At 38.7% G+C, this 27,744-nt stretch overlaps 1 protein-coding gene and 1 non-coding gene across 2 annotated transcripts in view; both read right to left on the bottom strand.

The window, feature by feature from the left end:
* Window positions 1-27,744, bottom strand: part of Gap43 (growth associated protein 43) — a 94,964-nt gene that overhangs the window by 34,326 nt on the left and 32,894 nt on the right. The window contains exon 2 of the mRNA XM_026396185.2: window positions 8,116-8,704. Coding sequence (XP_026251970.1) covers window positions 8,116-8,704 — 589 coding nt within the window. The remainder of the gene's footprint in view (window positions 1-8,115; window positions 8,705-27,744) is intronic.
* Window positions 14,327-14,428, bottom strand: LOC113188354 (U6 spliceosomal RNA). The gene has a single exon (XR_003301534.2). It is a non-coding gene; the product is annotated as a U6 spliceosomal RNA (small nuclear RNA).

Raw genomic sequence — 27,744 nt, 5'->3', positions numbered from 1 at the left:
ATTAGGAAGACTATAAGCAGGAGTACAATCATATCAGAAAATATAACTTTCAATTCTTTATTTTCATTGCTAGTGTAAAATGAATGTCTCAAGGAACTCCATTGAGATTTCCTTGTTGTCTGTTGGGCCTCCCGTGTAACTATTTGCTTTCTTAGAGCTGACTTTTCTTAGATTATTTTTCACTCTATCCCAACTTCTCTACTATCAACCCCTTTTCCCAAACCCACTGTCTAATAAATAAGAAAATAAGAAACTATAGTAAGTGAGGTGGTTGAGACACCAAATACCCCACTCTGCAAAGATGCCTACTTGGTCTCCATAGCAACCTTGCCTCTTGGACTAGGAAGGCAGTGAAGAATAGTCAAACACACTTGCTTTACAGTATCTGAACTGAGGCCAAGAAAGAGAAAGCCTGACCTGAAATCAGCAGACTCTCATCAAGAACCCAAATCTCTTGATTTTAGGTGACATTACTCTGTTATGCTAAAAATACATAGCTATGGCTCCATAGACATTCTGCAAGATATTGGATCTATTAAAAACATACTATCCATCAACATTATGAAAACAACTATGACAGCTCTTTCAAATAAACCCCCAAATAGATATTTCTTAGAGAGCCAAGGTTTGTTGTTATAAGACCAATAACTGGTAAAAGCTTTTATGAAGAAAATCATAGTTCAAATTTTCTTGACCACATGAATTGAAATGAGGTTCAGTGTCTGATTTAGTTATTTTGTTGTATGGGGGTAGGATTGGAGATTAAACCCAGAGGCATTTTACCACTGAGCTACATTCCCAGTCCTTTTTCCTTTTTCTCTTTAAAACAGGATCTCACTGATTATTTAGGAACTCTGTAAATTGCTAAGGCTGAGCCTCAAACTTGAGATCCTCCTATCCCAGCCTCCCAAGTTGCTGCTGGGATTACAGGTGTGTGCCAACACACCTACCTAGTCATTTTCTTTCTTTCTTTCTTCTTATTTTTTTTTTCCTTGTCTTTTGGTACCAGGGATTTGAGCCCAGGGACACCCTTTTTAAATATTTTATTTAGAGAAAGGGTCTCGCTAAGTTGCTTAGGACTATGCTAAGTTGCTGAGCCTGGTTTTGAACTGTGATCCTCCTGCCTCAGACTCCCAAGCCACTGGGATTACAGGCGTGTGCCCCATGCCCAGCCCAGATAGTCATTTTCTTTCAACATAAAATTAAAACATGACTAAGAATGATGGCAAAAGGTACACAGCCTTTCAAATCCCCCACTTCTTTATGCTTTAAACCAGATAATTTGGGGAAATCTTCAAGGGCATAGTTCTAGTAGCTTTAAGCAGCACCATTGGTTTCCTTCTTCTCTTCCACTCTCTCTGGCTCCAGGAAGTGTTCATTCTTCATTTAATAAAATTGTGACTGAGAACAAAACAAGAGCAATGACCACTCAACACTCTCTAGTCCATTAGGTTCAGGGCTCTGCTCTTGCTCCATGGTTAGCCACAGGCTTATTGTGCAACTCTTGGGCTCTTTTTTCTTCCTTTTCTCTGTTTTTTTTTTTTTTTTAATATGTCTAGAATTGTGTGTGTGTGTGTGTGTGTGTGTGTGTGTGAGAGAGAGAGAGAGAGAGAGAGAGAGAGAAAGTTGTATGTACATGTAGAGAAAAAAGTAAAATACTTATGAGTACCAATTATGTTTGAAAAACATTCTATGTGTTAAGAAATATTGTTTGATTCTCAGTGCCAAATATAATTTCACAACTTTAAAATCGGGAAGGCTACTTACATGCCTTTCTGTTTATTAGCTTCTTTTATGGGGTGATAGAAATAATTTAATGAATAATGAAAGAATAAACAGAAACCCTCAACAATGTGAGTTTTGCTGGGCACAGTGGCACATGCCTGTAATCCCAGCAGCTTGGGAGGCTGAGGCAAGAGGCTCACAAGTTCAAAGCCAGCCTCAGCAAAAGTGAGGGGCTAAGTAACTCAGTAAGATCCTGTCTCTAAATAAAATACAAAAAGGCCTGGGGATGTGGCTCAATGGTTGAGTGCCCCCGAAAGAAAAAAAAGAGAAAAAGACAGGAAAATGCATTTCATGGCTCTCAAACCAATTTCTTCATGCTCTCTTGTGCTTGCTTCCTTTCTTAACTAAAGAAATAAAGACTGTTCTCCAAATTATCTTTTCTACTATTCTTTAATATTTTAGTTACACATATCATAAGCTTTTCCAGATCCTTTGGAAATGTGCCAAAGAGGGGTGGGTAGATCCGACTAAGAAAATTAAAAAGATACTAATTCTAATAAGCTGAATTTAGGGTAGAAATTGTGTAGAATAAATAAAATTACTTTCATCCATTTGAGATATTAAGTTTTCAATTTCTAATTTTCAGTTCCTCCAGGCATAGTTGGTGAAATCAGTAATATTTCTGTTAAGAACAATCAATTTCAACTGGTCTTTATAGCTCTTTTAGGTCTAATAAAACAGCACTGGAAGCACTTCTGAAATGATAACCTAAGAATCAGAACTAGTTTAATATTCCTTTTAATTCTGAGATGATGGAACTGTGAATGAATTATGATCCACGATGATGGTAGTTATTGGATACCTATCTGGGATTAAAACATGATGTTGCAGTCTTCAGACACTTCTTTTCTTTTTGTTCCTTCCAGAATAACACTTGTCACAGATCAGCATGTGACTCAGCCGCCAGACTGTTGTTGTTTGTTTTCTGGTTCAACACGTCTTAGCCATTGAGAATGATTAAGTGCCACATCATCCATAATCCTCAACTTCCTCATCTTTAAATGGAGAAGGGGAAATTAAATTATTTATACCACAGAGTGGTTATGACAATGAAATGGGATAATTCCTAGCACCTAATAAATAGCTCATTAAATGCTACCTCTTGTTGGACTTTTACATTTTAATCCTTAAAATACTGTTAAAATTAACTATCTTATCCTGTCATTTTAAGGATGACACCCAGAGAAGCAATACATTGCCTAAGGTCCCAATGGGATGGCAGAAATATTATACCCAGAATCCTGATCTCCTTATTCCTGTCCAGTGTTCTTCCCTTGCATACCTTATAGAACATATAGGATGGAGAATGCCCTATAAATGGTCCCTATTGGTATCTCCCTGAAATAATTGGAAATTGTTGCAATTGCCAAGATAAGGAAAGAAAAATGCAGCAATTGAGATAAAACAACAACTTAAATCAAAGCAAGGTGGCTAAAGGTTAAGGTAAGGATTTAGAAGTCCATCAATCTGACCTCTGGTGTGTCATGGACTGTGTCTTTGGAAAGAACACTCAATGACTTTACCCTCAGAATGTAAAAATAGTAAGGAAAATATTATCAAATGACACTGGATTATTGTCAAGAAAAGCCAATAAAAATGATTAGCAATATAGAAGTGTTCCATAAAGGCTTTAATCAACAGTATTTAAGCAGCATACCACTGAGTATCTGACAGGATGCCCATGTTTTATAAACAGCATTTATGGACTTTCACAACTCAAATGTTCACTCTTTATGAGTTGCGTATAAATTTGGGAAGTGGTTGAAACCACATTTCAAATCAAAACCATTTATGAGGCACCCTGCCAAATAAGTGTAAATATCCCAGGGAAATCTCACATCCAACACACAGCTCAGTAGAAACAGAGCTGTTTTTCTGGAAAGCTAAGAGGTGAATGGTTCCTTTGGGTCTTAGAAAAATGTTGTTCTGGGAAACATAAAGAATTTCCCTAAATCCAAAAATGTGGGCTGGGTATTTAATTTTTTTTTTACACATAATTATCATTCTAGATTTTGCATCTCTTCTTTTTGCTAGAAATTTGGCTACTGTGATACACATTACATAAAACTTATATAATAGCATAGATCAAAACTATACCTTGGCCACTGAAGCACTCATTCATATTTTGTCCTGAAGTATATTAGCATACAGAGGTATTCCATACCTATTTGCATAATTTAATTGAGGTTATCAATGATAGTTTTAAAAGCTATCTCTTTAATTTCCACAACCAAATGAGAAACCTCTAAGATGAAAGGATCACATCGTATTCATTTTTGTGACACCAATACCTAGCACAGCAGAAAGTTACTACAAGTGGAAGGGAAAAAAGGAAAGAAAAATAGAAGGGAGAAGGACCATAAACAAAAGGAGAAGAAGAGAGGGAAGGAAGAAAAAGAAGAGGAAAGAGGAAGATACTAAGTTTTCTATTACAATAGAGAATGGCAAACAGAAAATTTCCTCCTCCCCAGATCATTACTAATGAGCCCTATTAAAAAGATGTAATGAGACCATGAAAATAAAAATGGCCAATATCAACCCACAGGACATCTAGAGTAATTCAGAGTTATACTTCCAACTAGCACCTATCAAATACCCAGTCACCATCACTTGTTGACAGCCACATGGAAGGGTTACCTGGGAATACTATATCCCTGAATATGGCCACAGCATCAGTTTTGGAGTCCTCTGTTGGGGAAAGTCCATAGGCTGTCTTAGAGAAGACACAGTAGAGAATTCCTTCATGGAGAGCCAAAATGAGAATATTGCTCAGCAGGAGACTCAAGGACATAATCACTAAAAGGGGCTCAAAAGTTCTCTCCTCATGGATGAAGGGGGCAGTGTCCTACAGATACTAGAAATGCTTCTCTTTCTATAAAGGAATCATCATCAGAAACACACTGAGCTAGTGGCACACACCTGTAATACCAGTGGCTTAGGAGGCTGAGGCAGGAGGATCACAAGTTCAAAGCAGCCTCAGCAACTTAGCAAGGTCTTAAGCAAGTCAGTGAGACCCTGTCTGTCTCCAAATAAAATATAAAAAAGGGATGGGGATGTGGCTCAGTGGTTAAGCACCCCTCAGTTCAATCCCCAGTACCAAAAAAAATGAACACACTGAAATCTTTTGGTGATAGGCACATATAAAGCTGGGTGGGCAGAGTGGTGAAAACAGGAAGGGGAGATATGTTTGTTTATACTAAAACCAAAAATATTAAAGAAGAAGAAAATGAACTAATTTCAAAGATCTTCAGTGCCAATGGCATCCATCAGTTATAACTAGACCACAAACACTAAAAGAAGAAAAATACGATGCTAGGAGCCACAACCAAATAATATGATGCATGGCACTTTTGGTTGTAAGGTGATGCCAGCTAGCCATTGAGATGATATGATTATGTTAAGATTTACATTCATATAGAAATTGGACTCCTGCTGTTCACCTTGGCCTGCTACAGGACTCATGTTACAGGACTCCTGGAGAGTTCCCATTGGTTGGGGAAGGAGTAGGAGGGAATTCCGGGGGAGGTCCTGGGCCCTGGTTCTGGTAGAAGCTGCCTGGGTGGACAGGCTTCCTTGCCGGATGCGTTCGGGGTATTGGTGGCATTTTCAAAAATAAAGTTTTGTTCCTGCTTGAGTGGCTCGTGATTCTGTGCCCAGCCAGACTGTGGCAATACATGACATGTTTATAATTTACAAATCATTTCCATATGAATTAAAGCAGTGATCAGATTTGATCCAAACTGTTTGATCCTCTTACTGGTAGAAATTATTTTCTTAGATTCTTTCTTTTGAATTATTTTGCTGCCACCTCCACTGCACACTCTTAGCTTCTCTCTGTGTGCCCCTCTAGGTAGCCATGGAATTCTAAATCAACCCATAGTAACCATCCATTTCCAAACAGGATAGCCCAATTGCAAGCATTGCTATTTTAACCTGGGTGAGAACGAAGTTGAATGGGAGATGGAGGAAATGTGACACAGAGCCTCTGGGAATTTGGGGCTGATATGAAATGATAGATCTCCTTGTCAGATTTAGTTTCTGTGATTCCGTGCTATTCACCACAACTAAGCAATTTGTGCTTGTCATATATAGCAGGCAACGCTAATAGATAACTCAGTCCAGAAAGAAACTATAGACAGCATGTTAGAATCTAACCAGGAGGACAATATCTACCCAAAGCTAAGAAACAATATAAATAAACTGCCCTTGCTGATTACCTTCAAGTTGAACTTCAACTACACTTTCAATCATCTTTCAATGAGTGTTACACAATCCCATTAGTTGAGATAATTTTCAAATGGAATTTGTATAATTAGAACACGGTATTATCTCTATTTACTTTTAGTGATCAGATACATTGTAAATCAAATAACTGAATAAAATTTTAAAAAGGTACAGGAGACATATATGAATGGTGAACAAATTATTTTCTATAAAATAAATCTAATTAATTTTCATTGATTCAACTTTTGACATTTATTAAGCACTTACCCATAAAAAATCCATTTACAATAATCATTACTTGAAAAATAGCAAAATGAAATTCCCTTACATTACATATTAGACTTTTCATTGATTCAAGAGGTCCTTCTTGCTATCAGTCTCAGTCAAGGGTAGATTCCTAAAATCACATCATGTCTTTGTATATATACTCAAAACTTTAGAAATCCTGGTGAAAATATGGTCTGAGCAATGCCAAATATGTTGTGTATTTAAAGGCATGATTAATTTCCAAGGTTTATATAATGACATGACACATAATTGTCCCTATGCAGAATGTTTTCCAGACAAGAAGCTCAACCCTTAAAGAAAAGGAATTAACACCACTTATTTTGCTGAGTAGATTAAAACCAACACCCCATTCTTTATCACATACCTTACCTTTTCTGGGGAAAAATTCCCATCTTCTTAACCACAAGGTCAGGCCCCTGGGGCAGGTACATAGTTACAATAAAGATTTAAAATAAGTCACTGGTAGAAAGAAGCATGAGATAGTTCTGGAGCTAGAGTATGAGAGTATGCCAATAACAGTGATAACTAATACACTATAGATTTTTACAGGATTTTAGGGGTAAGATAAAATAAATAGAACTGAAAATATCTAGAATGATTGATTATCTGCCATCCTGTAGTATCTAATTTGGAGAAATGGCTATCAAAACAAATGGTCAGTGGTTAATTTTCTGATCCATCTGATAGCAAAATGCCAAAATATATCCCAGACCAATCTCATGAAGTAGGTCCTCTCCCAAGGGCACACTGTGGTCTAGTCTATATTTGGACCCTTGGTCACATGGTTGATTAAATTTCTGAGGCTCTAAAGTGGTAAATCCAAACTTTTAAGTTGGTACAGAAAAAAACTTTCTCTCTAAGGATCTTTGGGGTTGAAAGGCCAACTAGAGAAAGACCTTGGAGATGGTTGACATCCTTCATCACTGTGGATTTGTTAGGGGGAGGGACAAAACTAGTCTCCAGAGATGAAGGTCCATTCTATTCCAATTCTGCAATGGCTTTTTGTGCAGTAATAGTGGAAACCCTCAAACTTGAGTTACAGCTCCAAACCAAAGAGAATCCAATAATCATAGTCAACATTGAATTATTTATGCATATGAAAGAAAATAGTGTCTTCAAAAGGAAAATAATAATTTATGTTTGACTTCACAACATGTATTTGGAGGGTTTTTTTTTTTTTTTTGCTTTTGCTTTTGGCAATATCAACAGACTTATTTGTGTAATTATGTTTGACCTCAATTAATGTCACAATTAACATTCTCTGAGCCTACACACACTAACTCACGTTACTTACCAATTGATGGTGGGTGGAATGCCCAGAAACATATTGTAGGATAGGGAAAAGTGATCTGAGATTATGTTTTTGCTGTGGGCAATTCACACACTAGATAATCTGGTTCAATAGTGTTGGCTATATTTACACCTCTCTCTCTCTCTCTCTCTCTCTCTCTCTCTCTCTCTCTTCCTGGAGCCAATTAATCACATTAGCTAATTGTCATCCATAAAAAATATATGTAGCCTCAGTAATTACTTATTAAACTAAGTCTATCGGCACACAGACTATTTTCTTTTCACCAGAATTATCTAGCTTGACTGTTTATATCAATCCAATTAAGCTCTCTCTAGCCCTGGCTGCTATACAGATCTTTCTGAGTTTTCTCTCAACCTTGGAGAAGAAATTTGGGGGGGGGGGGGGAATTAAACAACTCCCTTGCTTCGCAGTTAATTCTATCTAGACGTTTCCCCTCACCCCTGAGGGTCAGGGTGGCCTGGCCATCTGCATGGACGCCCTGGAGCATGGCCCACTGCACAGCTCACCTATCTTCTCTTCAGCTTGGCTGCTCTCGGCAGTCTCCGTCGGAGCCTTGACGGCAGCATCCTCTGCAGCAGGGGTGGTGGCAGCAGCAGCAGCAGTGACAGCAGCAGGCACATCGGCTTGTTTAGGCTCCTCCTTGGCGGACACGTCTTCGGCCTTGGAGGACGGCGAGTTGTCAGTGGAAGCTTTAGCGGCACTTTCTGTCTCAGCAGAGCCGGCCTTCTCCTCCGAGGGGGCAGGCGCCTGGGCGGCCGCCTGCTCGGGGGCAGCATCGGGGGCGCCCTCGGCTTTCTTCTCCTCGGAAGGGGTGTCTCCTGCTTTGCCGGCCTCGTCAGCCTTGGCTGGGGCCCCTTCGGCAGCCGGGCCTTCTCCCTCCTTCTTCCCCACCCCGTCGGCGGCGGGGGCTTCCTCCTTCTTCTCATTCGCTTCGGCCTCAGCAGCCTGGGCATCGCCCTTCTTCTCTCCTTTGAGCTTTTTCCTTGTTATGTGTCCACGGAAGCTAGCCTGAATTTTGGTGGCGGCCTTATGAGCTTTGTCTTCGGGTTTGATTCCATCTTGTTCAATCTTTTGGTCCTCATCATTTTTTTCCACCTTCGTGGAGAAAAGAAGGGGGTGGGGAGAAAAAAAAAAAAAAGAAGCTAGAGTAATGTGCTTTTCCTTCAAGTCACAACATGCGACAAATATGTATTGAGTCATTTATCCTGTGCCAGGCGCCATACTGGGAGTTAGGGAATCAACAACGCTCTGAGGTTCACGTCAAGGCTCCTCTCTCCCACAGGATTTTTATGGGGATTCCCTTGACCTTCCAGAATCACTGGCATTATTTCATACTTACTTCTTTTTTCCAGCTCAATATTACTCCACTGCCCAGCTAACACTTTGGCTTTAGATGTACCTTCAAAATTCAAATCTCATTCACCCTAGGCTCACCAAAGAGCTCTGAAAGACTGGAATGTTAGTATCTCTGAGAGCAAGTCTGTAAAACTTTTTTAAAAAATTAAGTAAAAATCTATATTCACCTCAAAGAGTTCAAAAACTTAATAAGGAAATAAATATTAAAAAAAAATAGTACAGTAAAGGTTTACATAGTAAGCCCCATCAGGATTTTATACAAAATACAAATGAATTCCAGGACTTTTGGATTTTGTGCAGAATGTGACAATTCAGAATACTGGTCATAAAATGATATCTAACTTTCTTCTATGTGTGGTCCAACATCAGTAATAAACATATCAAACCTTTGAAATCTGAATATAGAAAACTGTTGTTATTTTTTAATTTAAAAAGTGAGAGCTGCTCTTTCCATTTTTCAAAAAGCAGTATAGATTTACTAAACCACAATTTCATATCCCCAAAGCAATGTTAAACCTAAAATTAGCTTTCATTATCATAATAAAATCAACCTAGTATGAAATACAAGAGACTAGAATGCTATATCATGTGCTTGTGTGTGTGTGTGTGTGTGTGTGTGTGTGTGTATGTGTGTAATATTAGAGATTGAATCCAGGGTTGCTCTACCACTGAGCTTCATACTCAGACCCTTCTATTTTCAAATTTTGTAACAGGGTCTCACTAAGTTGTGGAGGCTCTCCTTGAACTTATGATCCTCCTGCCTCAGCCTACTGAGTCCCTGGATTATAGGTGCTCACTGTGGATGTATAGAATGCAAAAATTTTGGATGGCAATATTTGCAGCCTTACATGCGCTGCAAGTGATGTTTTCCACTTGGAAATTAAATCAGAAGATAATAATATAAAGTAAATAAGGTACAATCTAATAGTAGTGGGGAAGAAAAGTCTGCACAAGTTCACAAGTTTCTCTATAGCTCCATTGCTTATCATGGTGATCCAGCTAGCTAATCACAGTACCCATTAATTCCTTCCTTTAACTTTTAAACATTTAACTTTTTCTTGGTTTGTAAACACTCTTCTAGCTACTGAAAAATATAGCAATTACCAGTATCTTTCCTTCAAAAGGCCACTAGTAAAAGAGTGTTTATCATGTATAATGTCCTGTGCTTAGTCCCAAACTTGGCCTTGGCCTTGAACTTGGCCTTTGCTGCAGTTAAGGAGGTAAAACACAGTATGTTTTCCACCTGCCATACCAGCTGTGCCCCAGTGACCCAGATCCTGCTAATCATGATGTAGTCCTGTTTGACATTCTTTGGACACAAACACAGGACCATTATTGTTTAAAACAAGTTACAGGATTGATGATTTTCTCAGCAAAATTCAAGATAGGTTTTCCTCCTTCTTCAGTTAAGCATACATGTATCCACACAAAGAAGGAAAGGGTAGGGGGAAAGCACTTTGGAAAAGCCCCTCCTGCTCCCTCCTCCCAGCCCCATGCTGCAACTGCTTCTCCCTCTGCTACACTACCACCTTGCCGCCATCCTGCTGTTCTTGATGATTCCTACTGGGATGCACACAGCACAATCTGGGGCATAGGAGCAGCTGTCTCTGCCAGGAGCTCTCTGCTCAGAGATGGAATCATAACCCTGTAAAATTAACAGTTGTGAATGGAGCACGGAGCCAAGATGCTGTTATTTATTTTATTCTATCTTGAGTTTTCTGAATGAGACACTATCTTATACGATAGGACATCTGCACTTGGGCACTGATGCCAAGTGGTTCTCCAATACAAATACTGCTCCTCATAAAAGTAAAAAATAAATAAAAAATAAAAAATAAGAAAAAGATTATTTCAGAGTCAGCAGGTGTACAGAAAAGACCCTCTAGTGCTCAAGAATTCTTAGAGCCTTGTTTTCCCTATAAAAACATGAAGGGGATGAAGCACTTTAAAAAGCCGGAAAATACAAAAATAAGAAAGCTGAGAATCTGCATATAATTTAAAAACTACACAGAGAAAGCAAAAGCTCCTCTCAATTCTCTCTCTTTCACAGAGCATCTGCTACTTTGACTTTACAGATGATCAGGATTTAAGTTTGTATCTACAGCATCTCTGTTAAAATGACTATCTAGAAAGGTTCAGACTAGACCTGGATGCTTATCCAACAATTTTACTGCTAATCAGGAATATAAAGAAAACAAGAGAAGAAGATGAGAAAATCAGGAAAGACCAACTATAGTCAGGAGAGAAAAGTGAAGCCAACTCCATAAGATCCAGGTACCCAAAAAGGTAGGTAGGTAGGTCCACTCAAGGAGATGTTCCAAGTACTCCACAGACATGCAGCTTGTCCTAGAGGATCTCAACTTCATTAGGGATTTAAAGAAACTAGATATTAGGGCTGAATGGGAAAAAGACAATCAACACTCTAAAGATTTTTCAGATAGAATAAAAAAAAAAAAGAGGAAAGGGGAAAGGAGTGGTGGGAATAGAGTAGATGGGGGAAAGGGTATAAAATGTGGATGTAAAGCTGAGTGAATCAGTGGCCTAACTTTTATTTGAACTCGGGTTCTCTTCTCTAAGTTCACCTACCTTCCAAGTTCAACTTTATTGCACCTAGAATAGTTTGGAAATTCCTGTAGCAGAAAATCCGTAAAGCATCATATCAACATTCTCATTCGATTATTCATTTGACAATACTGAATTTCTAAGCTAAGCACTACAGGATTGCACATGCAATACACACACACACAAACACACTCACATGTGAGGAGATGGATGCTGTCTCTATTCATGCAGGATTCTTTCTTAAGAACACTTAAATAACTTCATAGTAATGTATCAATAATTTTCCAGGAATTCATAGTAGGTGCCTGATCTTACACTCAACTTGTAAAATAAGACCAACAGTCCAAAATTATGAGTTCCAAATGGAAGATATTCAGAAAAGGGATCGTGCTGAATGACTAGAGAATCAGCTCATAAGTTTCAGTAAATATTGATTTCTTTTTTAACTTAGTCTTGCCACAAATAAACTTCGTGCTAAGCTCCGATGTTTTCTGAGGGAAATCAAGATTCTTTGATTTTACATGGAATTCTCGCTATCTGTGAATTAACTGAAGGGGACATTAGATGTAGTACATCATATGTAGAAAGAGATCATTATGAATTGCCATGATTATTTCATGAATCTTTATTGCTAAGGTTTAATTTTTTTTGACTGAATGTTGTATTTGCAAGCTGTGTAATTTATGAAATTTTATAGGAAACCCAACTACATGAGCACTTGATTTTTCAGAAAAACACTAAGATCTTCATTGGTCTAATGAAGTAGTACCATTATACTAACATTTTGGAACCTAGTCAAATTTCTAAATTGATTAGACAAAAGAATGATAATTTTTATTGACATTTAATAATCACAAATGAGAAAGCCAGAAAAATCCATTTGAATATGCAGTTTTGTTGCTCTGGTTAATGTTTCCTTTCTCTTTTGGCAGAAAGAAGGAATGGACAACTTAAGTTTTATTCTAAAACGTCCAAACATTTGCATTCATTATGTTACAAAGAGCAGTAGGCAAAAACCCATGACTTTCAGAACTAAAAATAACATCATTCATCTTCCTGGGATACCTCAATCCATTTAAATTTTTCCAATTATCATAGGAATACTTCAACCTTCCAAGCAAAGAAAAACTTGGCACTCTCTCTTCTGCTGCTACTAAAAATAATACTTATTGCACTTCCAATGTTTTTCTTTAAAAGTATTGATTTTTAAATGCTTTTAAAATTATTGACAAATACCAATTCTTCTAAGAATATCTTTAGTAAACCAAATTGTTGTCAAATTGAACCCAAGACATTTTTGAGATGCAAAATTAGAGAGGCAAAGATATCCTAAGAATGCTTTCTTTAGCATGTTTTCATTTTCATGCTCATCTGATTTTTATATACCCCGAGAAGCAGAATAAAGTGTTGGTGGATATACATGAAATCTGGCAAGCATCTAGTTATGGCTCATTCTACTTTTTGTTAATAATTTAGTGAGTTAAAATCAACATAATTTCACTCTGTTTTTAAGCATCATTGATACTCTGTCTATATACTTTAGAGAAAATATCCAAGTACAGTAGAGCTTTTATACTTTCTTTGAACCTAGTCAAAGACCAGAAATACAGTAGAGTGTCCCTAATAAATGAAAAAAAAAATGGAGGATGGATAAACTTCTTCCAGTTCTATAGATGAAATATCTTTGCATGTTTCTGGGCAATGTAGGAAAGCAGGTGTTATTTAAAAGATGAATAGTCACAGCTGAGATACACAGGGATCCCTCAATACCCAGTCTGGTTTGAAGGTCTAACTATGAATGGAATGAGAAGCAAAAAAGGAAACTTGAAAATGCTGACAGAGGGGTAGTGAAGGAACTCCCAGGGGACACTGAGCCACATTCCCAGTCCTTTTTATTTTTATTTTTTTTATGAAACAGGGTTTCTCTGAGTTGCTGAGGCTGGCCTCAAACTTGTGATTCTCCTATCTCAGCCTCCCAAGTAGTCAGGATTACAGATATGCCCCACAGCACCCCATCCTTATCCCCTTTAAATAAATGTATAGCATCATACTACAGCTTCAGAGTCATAATAGTGGACAAGCAATGTTCATTGATTGGCTGACTATATAAGAAAACAAAATATCCTATGTAATAGTAATGTTAATTTCTCAGGAAATAGTGATTAAAAGATAAGTCTTTGGTCCATTTTCATATATTTTTTATTTAACCTGTATGGCTCACCTACTTCCCAAATAACATGAGACAGTATATTTAGCATATTATAAAACACTATTGGAGGAAAATTCAGTTTCCATTCAGAAAAGTTTTCTTTCAGTTTATTTTGTATATTTGTAAACCTGTTTTCCACAGAGACAAATAGAGAAAGGTAAAAAGCACATTACAATGGACAACTTCTAACATAAAACTCAGTATATAAGAAAGATACCTATTTTTCTGCTGATTTCCCATTTTCTAGAATGGTACCTGACACACAGCAGGTGCTCAATTAATATTTGCTTAATGAATCAAAAATTTCAGTTTCTAAAGTAGCATCACTTCACAAAAATGGAACAGGAGGCTGAGGATTGCGAGTTCAAAGCCAGCCTCTGCAACTTAGCAAGGCCTAAGCAAATCAGTGACATCCTATTTCAAAATAAAAAATAAAAAAGGGCGGGGGATGTGGCTGAATGGTTAAGTGCCCCTGGATTCAATCCCTACTACCAAAAAAAAAAAAAAAAAAAAGATAGGACAGGCAAAGAAATTGGGATCTTTCTTTCTTTCTTTCTTTCTTTCTTTCTTTCTTTCTTTCTTTCTTTCTTTCTAATATGGAACATTTCAGGAAGTTGCATGTCATCCTTGCACAGGGGCCATGCTAATCTTCTCTGTATCATTCAATTTTAGTATATCTGCTGCCAAAGCATGCACTGAGATTTAATTTTGTTAACTTTTATTAAAATTCTTCACTTCCCAATGATAAATTTCAAGAGCATCTGATTAAAATAAATGTTTTTCCAATTATAGAAGTGAATGCAAGGGGTCCAACAAGAGAGACTTAACAAAACTGTTGACATGCCATAAATAATAACAGTAACAAGCAGTTAGAAATAGCAAATATATAAACAACAAAGATGAAGACAACTGACATATTCATTTTATCTATGTATTGGGTAGACTCATATCAATAAAATTGTTTTCATGGGGAATTGTTGAAGAATCTCTATTTTCCTCTATTAATACTTAATCTGTGTATTCTCCAAGGTCTAAGAAAAATAGATTGGGGGGTCTGGTCCTTTAATTATAAAAAAAAAAAAAAAGACCCGTTTCCTCAAACTGGAGTTGGGAAGAGCCTAGAGTTGAGATATTTATTCTGGTCATCTGTCAGGGCACATTCTGGACAGAATCTGACTGAGCTCTTCCAGATAACCTTTGGGTATGGTAGGCATAGTTACAAGGTGTCTAACTAAACCAAGGACCAAAGTCACTGACACTCAGGTAAAAACCTGGTGAGAATCTGCCCTTGGAGAAAGGGCTCTGCTCCTGAGCAATGGAAACCACTCTTCTGATGAATGTTTCCTGCTGCAGAAGCTTATGTTGACAACCTCTAGAGGTGGCACACTCAAAGGGAGGTGAGGGAGACACTAAACTCAGCTCTCAGATCACTTTGCCTGTAGTGGAAACAAAAGGTGGAAACAAAAGGGAGGGACTCCCCATCAGGCTGCTGAAAAGGCTGACATCACAGACCAGGCCATGAGAGGGACTGTGAGGCTTTGGCTGACAACTGGAGGAAGACTAGAACATCAGGCAGCCAATACATCTGGGGGGGTGGGGGGGGACAGAAAAGCATCCTACCAGCAGATAGCCCCCTGCACCACCACCAGAGGTGAATCCTTCCTCATGAGACCCCAAGAGCAAAACACATCCTAAGTGCTAGAGATGGTCACAGCCAACCAGCAGGAAGGGAGTCCCTAAGCCTGTGGAAGTTAATATAAAACAAACTTCTTTCCAGATAAGACCCAACAAAATGTCTCTTATTGGACAATCAAGAATACAAGATACAATGAGATAAATATTTATTTAAATCACTATGTTCCTTCTATTATATGAAACAGAAACATGACCATTGATCTATCTTTCGGTAATTAAGCCCCTTTGTAAATTGTATTCTGAGTCAGCAAGTGCTTGCTTGGTACCTTTTGTTCAATGAGTAAGAGTCCTTCCTTACCCTCTCTAACATGCACCTTTCCCCAGATATTACCACCCTTGTTCTCCTTATGTTATAGTTTGCTATAGTTTTTGAGGTGTCCCCCCAAAAGTTGTTAATGCAGGAATGTTGAGACAAATCTATCAGATTATGCAAGCCATAATCTAATCAATGGATCAAGCTGTTTAGTGGATTAATAATCTGAGTGGATTTCTGCTGGTAATTGTTAACAGGTGGGGCATGACAGGAGAAAGTAGGTCCCTGAGGGGTATGCCCTTGGGGATTATATCTTGTCCCTGGCTCCTTGCTCTCTTGCTTCTGGACTGCTATCAGCTGATGGCAGCTTTTCTCTGCCATGTCACGCTCCTCTGCCACAGTTCTTCCTCACCTCAGGTGCAGAACTATGGAGTAGGTTACCCATGGACCAAACTTTCAGAAGTGAGCCCAAATGAACTTTTCCTCTCTAAGTTGTTCCTGTCAAGTATTTTGCTCACAGTGATGAAAACCTGACCAACACAGCTCGCCTTGCTTTTCCTTTTTGGTACTTCCAATCATCTGTCATTTGTTTTTATTTCATTAATAATTAAAATTTTCCATGAACTATAAACTCTGAGAAAAGAACCCTGTCAGTTTTGTACAATCCTCAAAACTTTAATGGTTAAAACACCTCCAGGATCCAGTTGACCCTTGAAAAGTACTTATTGTTTAGTTGTTAAGTGACTACATGCCACATGGCATTGGTGATCACAGAGCCTGTAAGCAGGAGGCTTTCAGTCAACTGGGTATCTCTGCTCTGTTCTGCTGTGGGGCTGGGAACTTTCATCAAGACTCTCTCTAGCAGTCATCTTTCTGTAACCTCTTACATTTATGAGTGGATAGTATATGCATTTGGCATTTAAATTCAATCCTTGAAATAATTGTGAGAGTGGAACACATCACCCTGTTTTTCATAATCAAGCCAACTAAGGAAACAGAAGAAGATCTGGTGCTATCCAGCTTCCAATTGACAGGCCCATCTTCTGTCCTACTCCTTGTCAGTGCCTTTTAAAGTACAAGGTAGAAAGCCAATAGTGCTTGCTCTTCTAGAGCATGGGTTATGGAGTTAGACATGTGGAGGTGTGAAACCCAGCTCTACCACTCACCAACTCTTGTCCTTGAACAAGTCATCTTCCGGTTCCTTATTTGTAAAGTGGAAGAATAACAGGATGATCCTATTGAGTTGTTGTAAAGAGTAAACAAATTAGTGTACTTCCACAGTCCCTGACACATAGCATATGCTGGAAAAGGAGTACGTGCTACTATTTTTATCATCATCATCATTGTCATTATGATTATCCTCTCAGAGTATCTTCTACATCATCATGAAACTAAGCTAAGACATGTGAGTAAGATAAATACCAAAGGAAGTTTGGTCATTATACCTCTCTCACCCCGTAATCAACTGACATCCTCACCTGGGAGGGGAGATGTTCTTTAACTCTACGGTCATACTGAGCAATCTCTCCTCAAAGAGATAAGCAGAAAACTATCTTAAAACATGCCACAATATTTGAATAAGTTTGTTCCTATCCCTACGAAGTGTGGTGATCTGATTACATTGTCAAGGTTAAATCACAGTGCTTTCTTCTACCAACTGATTTCTTCTCAATCTTTACCTTTATCCAACCCTCAAACCTCCACATGTTCCATCAGCTTAGTGATAAAGTCTATTTATTTTCAAAATATGAACTTCACCTGACACCCACTCATTCCACACACACACACACACACAAAAAAAAACCCTCATTTAGCTACTGTTTTATTTATCAACCCAGCACTGACCCAGATATATCCCTTACACATCCAGTAAAACAATTGCCTATGTAGTTTCTAAAAGCTACTCTATTTATTTATGTCTGGTAATCCTCATATCTGGTAAGAGTTATGAATGCAGACATTTGTGGGGGACTAGCTTAGAAGCATCTGTTCTTAAGGAGAAAGAGCATTATAATCTCAGATTCCCAACTCTATGGCCAGTGCTCTCCCACATGCTAGTTAATAATACCTAAGTGTCATGTATCTAATATCTAGTAAAAATAAATATCTGCTATCTTCAGAGTGCAAGTTATTATAATGTCTTCTGGTGAGAGAAATGGAGAAGAACTTGCGACTCTAAAAAAGAAAAAATAACAAGGACTTAAACCGGTGAATTACACACTATGATGTACTTTCAAGTTAAATTTTTTCCTCAAGGAATTACAGTGAAGTAAATGTGCTATCATATTTACAAAATGAGGAAACAGATTGGTGGAAAGCCCTATAGTTAGGAGAATATGTCTTAAATTTAGGTCTCTAATCTCTTACATTTTAGAGAACCTAACAAAATCAAACTAAAAATTCAGTGCTAAGTATTCAGGAAGTATCATAAAATAAATAGCATTACTAACATCAACTCTGAGACTACTAGAAGTACTTTTGTTTGTTTGTTTGTTTGTTTGTTTTTGGGGGGAGTACCAGGGATTGAACTCAGGGGCACTCCACCACTGAGTCACATCCCCAGCCCTATTTTGTATTTTATTTACACATAGGGTCTCATCGAGTTGCTTGGCGCCTGGCTTTTTGCTGAGGCTTTGAACTCAGGATCCTCCTATCTCAGCCTCCCAAGCTGCTGGGATTACAGAGGTGCCCTAGTGCCTTACTGGAAGTACTAACAGAACAGAACCAGTCTTTATTTCAGGCCTTAGGAAAGAAGTACCTTCAGAAATCTTTTAAAATAAACCTTTGTATTTGAAGTGGCTGGTAGGATGATCTTATAGGGCTCTGCTATCTGTCATAAATAATTTTACACATACCTTAATTTTCTATATCAGACAACAGGTGGTTTTCCTTTTAGAACAGAACTTGGGAAATCTCACCAAAAAAAAAAAAAAAAAGAGTAAGTATGTTTCTCCCCAATTTTAGAAGATACATTGTTAGATTCTTCCATATGTGAAAAAAAATCAATTAAAATTTTTTTTTGTTAGGCTGAGGCAGAGGGCAGAGGGCAGGTGAGGGAGTGAAGTGGGGTGTCGGGTACAGGTCATATAATTCTGAGTATGAATACACTATAATTTTAATTGAATTTTCATCCCCAAGCAGCTGAATTATTTAATGTAAATACACAAGAACCTACAAAAATCTGTAAATCATCCAGGTGCAGTGGCTCATGCCTGTAATCCCAGTGCCTGGGAGGCTGAGGCAGGAGAAGCTCAAGTTCAAGACCAGTCTCAGCAACTTAGTGAGGCCCTAAGCAACTTACCAAGACCCTGTCTCAAAATAAAAATCAAAAGGGCTGAGGATGTAGCTGAGTGCTAAAGGATCCTGGGTTCAGTACCCAAAAGGAAAAAAAAAAAAAAAAACTCTTCTAAATTTGTTCTAGTTGCTCACGTTGATATTGTGCTTATTCTTTCTTTCTTGCCACTCCCTTTGTTTCTGGAATTCAGTTTTCTCTTCATTATCAGTCATGGACATTCATCAGTTACATATTCCCTGGCATGACATGGGAGTTAAACAATTTGAGTTTGAATCTTGGCTCACGTACAGCATATATATGGCAGAGGGAGGAAGAGAGAGCCAGTGACAAATTACTTATTTTCTTTATGAATTCAATTTCTTCATCCTTCATATTAGGATACTAACATCTATTGGGCAAAATTTTCTTGAGAGAAAATAAAATTTGTAAAATGCATGTAATGAGATAATACAAATTAAGTAAAAATTACTACTTTCTGGAGTCTAGGAATTGGATGAATTATTTGATAAATATTTTAGTTTTCTCTCTTTGATAGCTCCATGAAGAGATGTTTCAAGGGTTTGTACATCTGAAAAACAATATATCCCCCCCCTTAAAACAACATTAGAAGTAATGATTGCAAAATACTCCCATATCCTTGGTGATCATACTACTAATAACAAATTGAAAAATTATATCACTAAATATCTTCTAAGTACTTTATTATGATTTATATATTTATGCCAAAATATATTTTCTAGATATATTTTTATATATTAACTGGTTTAATTCTAACAATATTGGTTTTTTTAACTCTTTTTTTAAATATTTATTTTTTAGGTGTAGATGGACACAACACAATGCCTTTATTTTTATGTGGTGCTGAGAAACGAACCTGGGTCCTGCCCATGCTAGGGGGCGCTCTACCGCTGAGCCACAATCCCAGCCCCCTAACAACATTGTTTTATGATGGATATAATTATTATTCAGAGAAAAAAGCATGGGGCATTAAGTAACTTGTTCTAAATCTCACAGCTAGTAAGTAGTAGAGCCTGGATTTGAGTGCAAAATGCTTGAATGGGTTATGTGTGAAGTAGGATGAGTCTTAGAAGCCAAGAAGTCAAGAAGCCAAATTAGGCTGAGACAGATGTAATCTCTGCAAGTTTTTCCTCAAAGCTCCGGGGCCAGGTGAAGAGCAAAGTATGGGACAATTCAGAGAGGGACTTTGTCCCTGCCAGTGCCTGCCAATGCTAATTCAGAGTGTGTAAAGGATGAAACACCAGAGCTGTCACCCCAATCTCCTCTTCTTCAAAATCTATTCACAAAAGAAAAGTAGAAATAAATTTCCAAAGCAGAGGCTGTGGCATCACGACCTCATCACCAGATGAGGCCATGATTTATTTTCCTTGTGAAGGTTTTGATGGGGAAGATTCACACTTGAGATGTTGAGAACAGCCCAGAGACCAACTTTCCTATTAATTCTGGAAGCAGGAGAGAGAAATTATCAGAGAATGGTGAATGCAATACTGGGAGAAGAGGGAGGGTGGGGGTCTCAGGTCAGGAATTATGGCTATTTAATTAAATGAGGAAAGCAAACAGGTGAAGTCATTAGTTACCTTTATGTGTTCTTATCACAAGAAAGGGTTTGAGCAGGTGGTAAAGGGCAGGTTCTGTGATCTATTCCTGAGTCTGAGGATTTACATTCAGCCCAAGTTCCTGAATTAAACATGTCCTTACCCTTGAACCAGCTCTCTCTGTTTTCTCACAACTGTAGTGAGGCAGATAGGGAAATTCACTGAGAACTATTCCAAGGATGGGATGCCAGCTCATAGCAGTTATGCCACATAGCTCCTTGGAGGAAAGTACTGTTTGTTTAGTAACTGCTCGTTGTGGCACCAGCACTGGAACACCTCCCATTTTGTGGTTCTACAGGGGAAAACTCTGCATCCTCTGAAGCCATCAACAAGAGAAAATTCCCTCTTATCCTTTTCTGAGATTACATAAGCATATTTTACAACTTCTGAATTAATTCATCTGAAGCAGCCTTCCAGGGATTTATAATAACCCAGTCTTTAGGCAGAACACTTAGGCTGAATTAGGTAAAATAGGGTGATATTGTCTGATCCTGGGGTCTTGATGTCAATGAAAGCTATTTTCCTTCCTCTGATATCTAAACAACTATGAGATGCTCCATAATCTCATATGCAATGTCACATGATTCAAAGGGACACACAAGGCACCGATCTGTTCCTGGCACAATGTGTTGCACATCGATGTATTGCACGAGGAAAGCCTGAAGGCTCTCCTGGGTGCCCAAGATGAGGGAAGTCAGGATGATGCCACACTCTCCCCATGATTCTGGTTTACTCTCCAGAAACTAGTGGTTCCTCCCATTTCTGTTTCAGCTCAAAACTAGGAATAAAAGATTGCCAGAGGGTTCCATTAACCATCTTCAACCACAGATGGTTGAAGCAACATACTGACTTGTAGCTAAAAGAATTCACTAGTTTCTCCCCAAGTCAAATTAACAGTTAAAAATCCTATCAGAGCCCAGGAAGTTTAACAAACCAAAGCTGCTGTGCAGCTTCTGGTTAATGTGTGCAATAGTTCATGTCATGATACAGAAGAAGCCTAGAAATATGCAACAGAAGCTGTAAATCACTGTGGAGAATCAAGGCAATATTAGAGTGGCTGATGGTCCTGATGGAGCAGATGTGCAGGAAAGACCTAGACAAAGACATGCCTTTCACCAAATGCTGAAATTCTGCCTTGGAGCATTATTTCCATATTCTAAGACTTAAAATTGACACTAAAAATTAATAGTATACTATTCAATTAAAGAAGCTCTCTTATTTTATCTTTCACTCAATGCTGTGTATTTTTCCATACTAAGTTAAAGTAGCTATGATTTATCATAATATACATATTCCTCCTTTACTTAAAAAAAAAAGTTCAGTTCTTATTGTTTAGCAAGCTAAGAAGATTTTAATTGCTTTGGCATTTAAGAAATTCATGGATGGACCCAATATGTCTTTTTCACTTTTCATATGAATATGCCCTGAACTTCAGCCAAGTAAAAATATACCATTCATGTGCTCCCCACTGGCCTGGTTCTGTGTCCTCACTGACAACATGGCCCTCCTCATGCAGCTATCTAGCTTATGTGTCGTTTAAAGACTATACAACCTTCATGACTTTTCCCAGTCCTCATCTCCTTGTTTGGAGAGTCTTTTTGCTCTGCCTCAATTGGAGAGAGCAGAAATGAACAACATTTTTCTGCAAAGGGCCAAACTGCGAATGTCTTGAGCCATATGGTCTCTATCACTACCATTCAACTATGATGGTAGTGTCAAATAAGCCATGGGCAATACTTAATGAATGACAATGGCTGTGTTCCAATAAAACTTTATAAATAGTAAAATTTAAATTTCAGATAATTTTGAGGTATCACAAAATATTATTTTTAAAATTTTTGTTTCACCATTTAAAAATGATAAAATCTATTCTTAGCTTTCAGACCATAGTTTGCCAACCTCTGGGACAGAGTGTACCTTGATATTAAATTCCCAGTGCACTCTAAAATATTCTTCTTTTTGTATTATAGTTCATGGTGTCATTAGTTCCCAAACAATCTACTGGTCTATAAATTCTTTGAGGGAAAGAAGACTGTCTTAATAATAATAATAGGGGCTAGTATTTATTGATCACCTTGTATAAGACACTGAGCTTTGCATATAAAATCTCACAAGAATGTATAAGTTAGGTCTTTTCATTGTATTTTGATACTGGGTAGTAAATCCAGGGGTGTTTTACCACTGAGCTACATCCCTAGTCCTTTTATTTTATTTTTTTGAAGACAATGTCTTGTTAAATTGCTGAGGCTGGCCTTGAACTTGCCATCTTTTTTCCACAGCCTCTTGAATTTCTGGGATTACAGGTGTGGGCCAAGTTGCCTGGATTAATGTAGGTATTATTATTTTTATTATTACAGATAAGGAATAAATAGGGAGGTTCTGAAATTAATAAATGGTAAAGCTATGAGCTGACTATCTCAGCAGACTGACTCTAGAGCCCAACCTCTCTATCACTGTTTTATATATTCTACTCTCATATATAACTAATTAGAACAAATTTTTTGAATTATTTAAAAAATTTAACCCACCCCCCAAAAAACACAACTTAATATATGCATGGGAAATGAGCATTTAATTTTGGAATAAACTTCTGACATAAGGTGACAATTTCAAAGCCTCAAAACAAGCTCAAAGGGAAACTTAAAGAACCACAGCAGAGGCACTTTGGGGGAGGGCAAGCTGCAAAGAACTAAATGAGAAGACGATGACACCGAAGTGTGCTTGCCTTAGAAGAGCCTTTGCCCTGTTATCGCTCTCTCTTTTTTTTTAATATTTATTTTTTAGTTGTAGTTGAATAATAATGTGTTCAACTCAGATGATGCACAAATCCTGATGCAACATACAGACATGCAAACAGAACTGAGTGGTGGGAAATGCACAAAATCGTTGCTGAGCCCCAGTGGAAGGGCCAGGCCTATGAGCGAGCAGCAAGCATGCCAGCTGCTCTCCCAGAAGGAGAGAAATGAGTGCAGCTGGGAGGACACTTGTGCAATAGAAAATGACTTTTTCTTTTTCTTCTTCTTCTTCTTTTTTTTTTTTTAACCACCAGATTTGAGCAAATTGCTTATGTGTGGAAGGTTTTTGTGGAACCAAGCTAAATGGTGCTAAGTCACTAGACAAAAGATCACACCCTCCAGCTCAAGACACCTGTCTCTAGAGACTATTTCTAACAATCTAAGTCTAGATGAGGACAGGCAGTGAACAGCATCCAGATCAGCTAAGGGCACACAGTGACCTGGCAACAGGAATAACAAAAGATTCTTAAATCCCCAGGGCTGTTGTATCAGTGAGAAGAGAAAGCTGAGGAGAAAAGATGCCCTCTGCAGCCTTGCTGCTCCCTGTGTGGACCAGCATCACCTACACAGGCTGGGTAAGGCAGGGCGGGCTGGCAATCCAAATTCTCACTCAGTTCAAAGTCAACTGAATTAGGATCAGTCTTTAGCAAATCCTTTGCACATCGGTGTGTGAAATATGCTGGCCACATCACTAACCATACCTGTTATGGGAAATCCATAGCTTCTTTTGAATGGTTCTGTAAATGAAAAAACAAATTCAAAGGTTCCTCTCTTTATGAAATTTGGAGAAACAAGAAGCAGCAAGTAAGTAGTAAAAGTCTGGGACCCTGACTGTATCCCTGACTCATCCCAAACTGACTGCAACCTGTGATATCTCCTCACTTCTCAGGGCCTCAGTTTGTTCCACTGTATTCTAAGAGAGTTGACTAGATGATTTAGGGCTCAAACGTTCAAAATATAGAAGTTTAGATTGTGTGCATATGTATGTTCTGATTTCCTATTTCCTAGAAAAAGAAAGCATCTAAGAAGTTATTTGTGATCTAATCCTAGAATCTAGAATGGACAGGGTCTCCTCTATGGACTTTGGCCTCACCTGTCACTTACATTTTAATATCATTCATATATATATATATATATATATATATATATATATATATACACATACATGTCCCAATTATATATGTAAATATATAATTAGTATTATACACAATATATTTGCATGTAGAATTAGTTATATACATACATGTGTGTACATATATAAAGATATGTATGTGTGTATGAGAGAGAGAGAATGGGCCAGTTCCAAATGGATCACCAAACCAAAAGAACAAAATCTTGTCTATAAGCCAGGTTCCCATGCTGGCAAGACACTTGAGTCTGTACAGTTCAGGATGCCTCTACTTTCATGCTCCTATGAACTGGCAAATGACCCACCTCATCATAAAGACGTTACTATCTTTTAGACACCTAAATCCAACCCTGTCCGAATGCAGGATTGCATGATTCATTAGTCAGTAAAAAGGGACATTTGCCCCTAAGCCTCTATGATGAAAGAGTGAAGGATTCTAAAGGAATGCCCTACTTGACAATTTGTAAAGCCATGTTGTCAGTATATGTAGAAAATCTGAATGAAATATACTGTTCTAGTTGGAGGGGAAGAAAGAAACTGCTAAATAAGTAAATAAGATATATAAATCACTGTTATCCTCTGCCACACTCGCTTTTATTTCAGCAAGAAAACGGGGAAAGATAATTCTAACTCCCATCAGCTTTCTACCTCATACCTGGCAAATGCAATATTGTCTTGCTCTACAGCTCCTTGGTGACCCCAGATCCCCTTGCAGTCACCAGCATCCAGGACTGAGAGCCATTGAAGCTGGCTGCCTGACATCTTGGCTCTTATTTCTTCCTTTTGGCTTCCTTCTCACGTGGACATGAAGTCATTACAGCCCATCACATTGTGAATGTTCAATGCTCATTCATATTACCGAGTGAATGAACAAATGCATGCTGGTGCCACGCGTTTCCAGACTAAGCAGAAATCTCACACCAAGTCAAAATTTGGTTACATGTAGAGTCATAGCACTTCTTCCCACCTGCTTCATTTACTGCCCTCCCCAGAAAAAAGAAAGAAAGAAATTGTTTGCAATTGTCTATAGAGCCTGCATTTCATAATGGGGAATGGAATTCTCAAAGGAAGAAGCCTAGAAAACCTAAAATAATAATTACGAAGGATCATCGTTTTCCAAATGGATCCTCTAGCCTTGACTCCTTAGCTAATTTTCTCTCCTATGCTATTCTCTAATGACAAGGCATTCCTGTTTATTTTTCAAAGATCTGCTTCTGCTGACATAAAGAAACCTTCCTGCCTGCTGCTCTGATCTCCCTGCACAGGAGAAATGATGCAAACAGCCCCAGCCTAGGAATGCTAATGTGCACTTTGCAGCCTCCAAGGCAAGGAAAAATTGGAGAGACAAGCCGATTTTCAAGTGACCCAGCTTCTCTCTTTTTTCTCCTCTCACTGTGTAACTCAGGACTCAGTCCGCGCGGAAGCAGGCTACTGCTGATGCAGGCGAACCACCTAAAGAAGGGCCAAAGTAGGGGCCCGGCTCCCTGTCCTTCGCTGCTCTTCGACCAAGGGGCGGCTTGGGGCATAGACTGAAGCTTTTGTTCTCCAAGCCACTGGAAGAAGCAATTATCTCTCAAACAAGAGTTTGTGGAGGTTGAGAAAATAAAACCAAACTCCCCGTTGCTCTGGAGGAACAAGAGACCTCCCCCTGCACTTGAAGAGTTGGAGGAGGGGCTCTGCAGGTAGCAGGTCCAGTGTCCTTGCCTGCGGGAGGAACTGACGCAGCTGGTGGAGGGCCCGCCCGATGCGCTGTGTGCGCCACTCGGTGTCCCTAAGGTCCCAGCCTCCCAGACCACGCCCGCCACTCCTGCAGCCCGCAGGCTAGCTGGAGGTGGGGGCGCCGAGAGCCGAGAGTCACAGAGAAGAAACAAAGGGATGAGATCACCGCGAAGAGGGGCCAGAAGGATTGTGAAAGAGAAAAGGGGCTGCTGGACTAAAACAGGAATCAAAAATGTTGGGATTGGGGCAAAGAGACCAAGAATTCTGGTGGGGCGCACAAGAGCTGAAACAGCGGGGAGAGGGACCAGTCAAAACTAGCCCTGCTTAGGAAAAAAAGAAGAAAGTTTGCGTAAATCCTACCCTCTGCTTCCTATCATGTTGTTTCCCCCAAACACATACGTTTGTGTCAGTTGTTTTAAATTATATACATAAGTTTTCTAAGGCTGAGGTTTAAGAATGGACTTCAGGGTGTCCCTGAATCTGAAGCAGCAGGCAGAGCATTTAGTTTATAATTACATTTTGTTGAGTGTCCAAGGCTTTTCTAAGACTGTCAGAGAAAAATGTCAGCGTGAGGTAAGATGGAAGACATAGGTAAAAAGGAGACATAAAGGACAAGAAAATACGATTTTAATTCAGAAGTTTTGCATACTTTTCTAGCTCTGTCACCCCCTAAGCCTGTCACTTTCCAGGCGTAAATCTACCTGTGTACTGTTAATTAACCTCCCAATAAATCAATTAAGTCAAGAGAGATGAGGAGCCAAAAATTTAGGGGACTTTTCAGCACTACCAATCAGATAATGAGGAGCACATCAGCTAAGGATCCTGAAACTGACCAGACCACCAAAAACAGGTTTGGGATTATAGGACAGATACCATTCCTACATTCCTTTCCATACCCACCCCTCATAAAGTTTCCTTTAAAAGAAGAGCAACAACCCCCAAATCAGGACTCTCACTCTTAAGATGGCCCGCATTCTCCCTTGAATACTTTTCTTATTTCACCCCCGGAGACAGAGAGAGATTGCCCCCATTCTCCCTTGAACATTTATAAACTTCTGTGCATCTGCTGCATGCTAAAATTCTTTTACCTCAAGTATCCCCAAAATGCTGCCCTGCGGGACCTGAGTTGACTTCCCCCTTCTCTCCAGAAACTTATTGGACTCTAGAGACACCTCTTCTCCCATAACAAGAGGTGTACACTACCACCCACCAAAGGTTAAATAGACTGCAAGCTTGTGCAAAAGAAAAAATAATAAGAAGAAAAAACATGAAATGCAAATGGAACCAGTGGTGAGAAATTTAGTAACATCTCTTTTTGGTTAAGATGAACAACTTGAGGGCAGGGCCAAAAGCAAGTGTGTTTTTATTTGAGGGAAGACTGCAGACTAGATTATGGAAGACCAAGAGGTAGGAGAGAAGAGCAGCCTGTGAGGCATGCCAGCCAGGTTGAGACATCAAGGGTATGGTAGCTAATGGAGAAAAACAAACACTGGGGCTGTCTTTTGGTTT

This window comes from Urocitellus parryii, chromosome 2 (assembly GCF_045843805.1).
Source record: "Urocitellus parryii isolate mUroPar1 chromosome 2, mUroPar1.hap1, whole genome shotgun sequence".
NCBI lineage: Eukaryota > Metazoa > Chordata > Mammalia > Rodentia > Sciuridae > Urocitellus > Urocitellus parryii.
The sequence above is the reverse complement of the archived record's forward strand: the minus strand, read 5'-3'. Positions and strand labels throughout refer to the sequence as shown.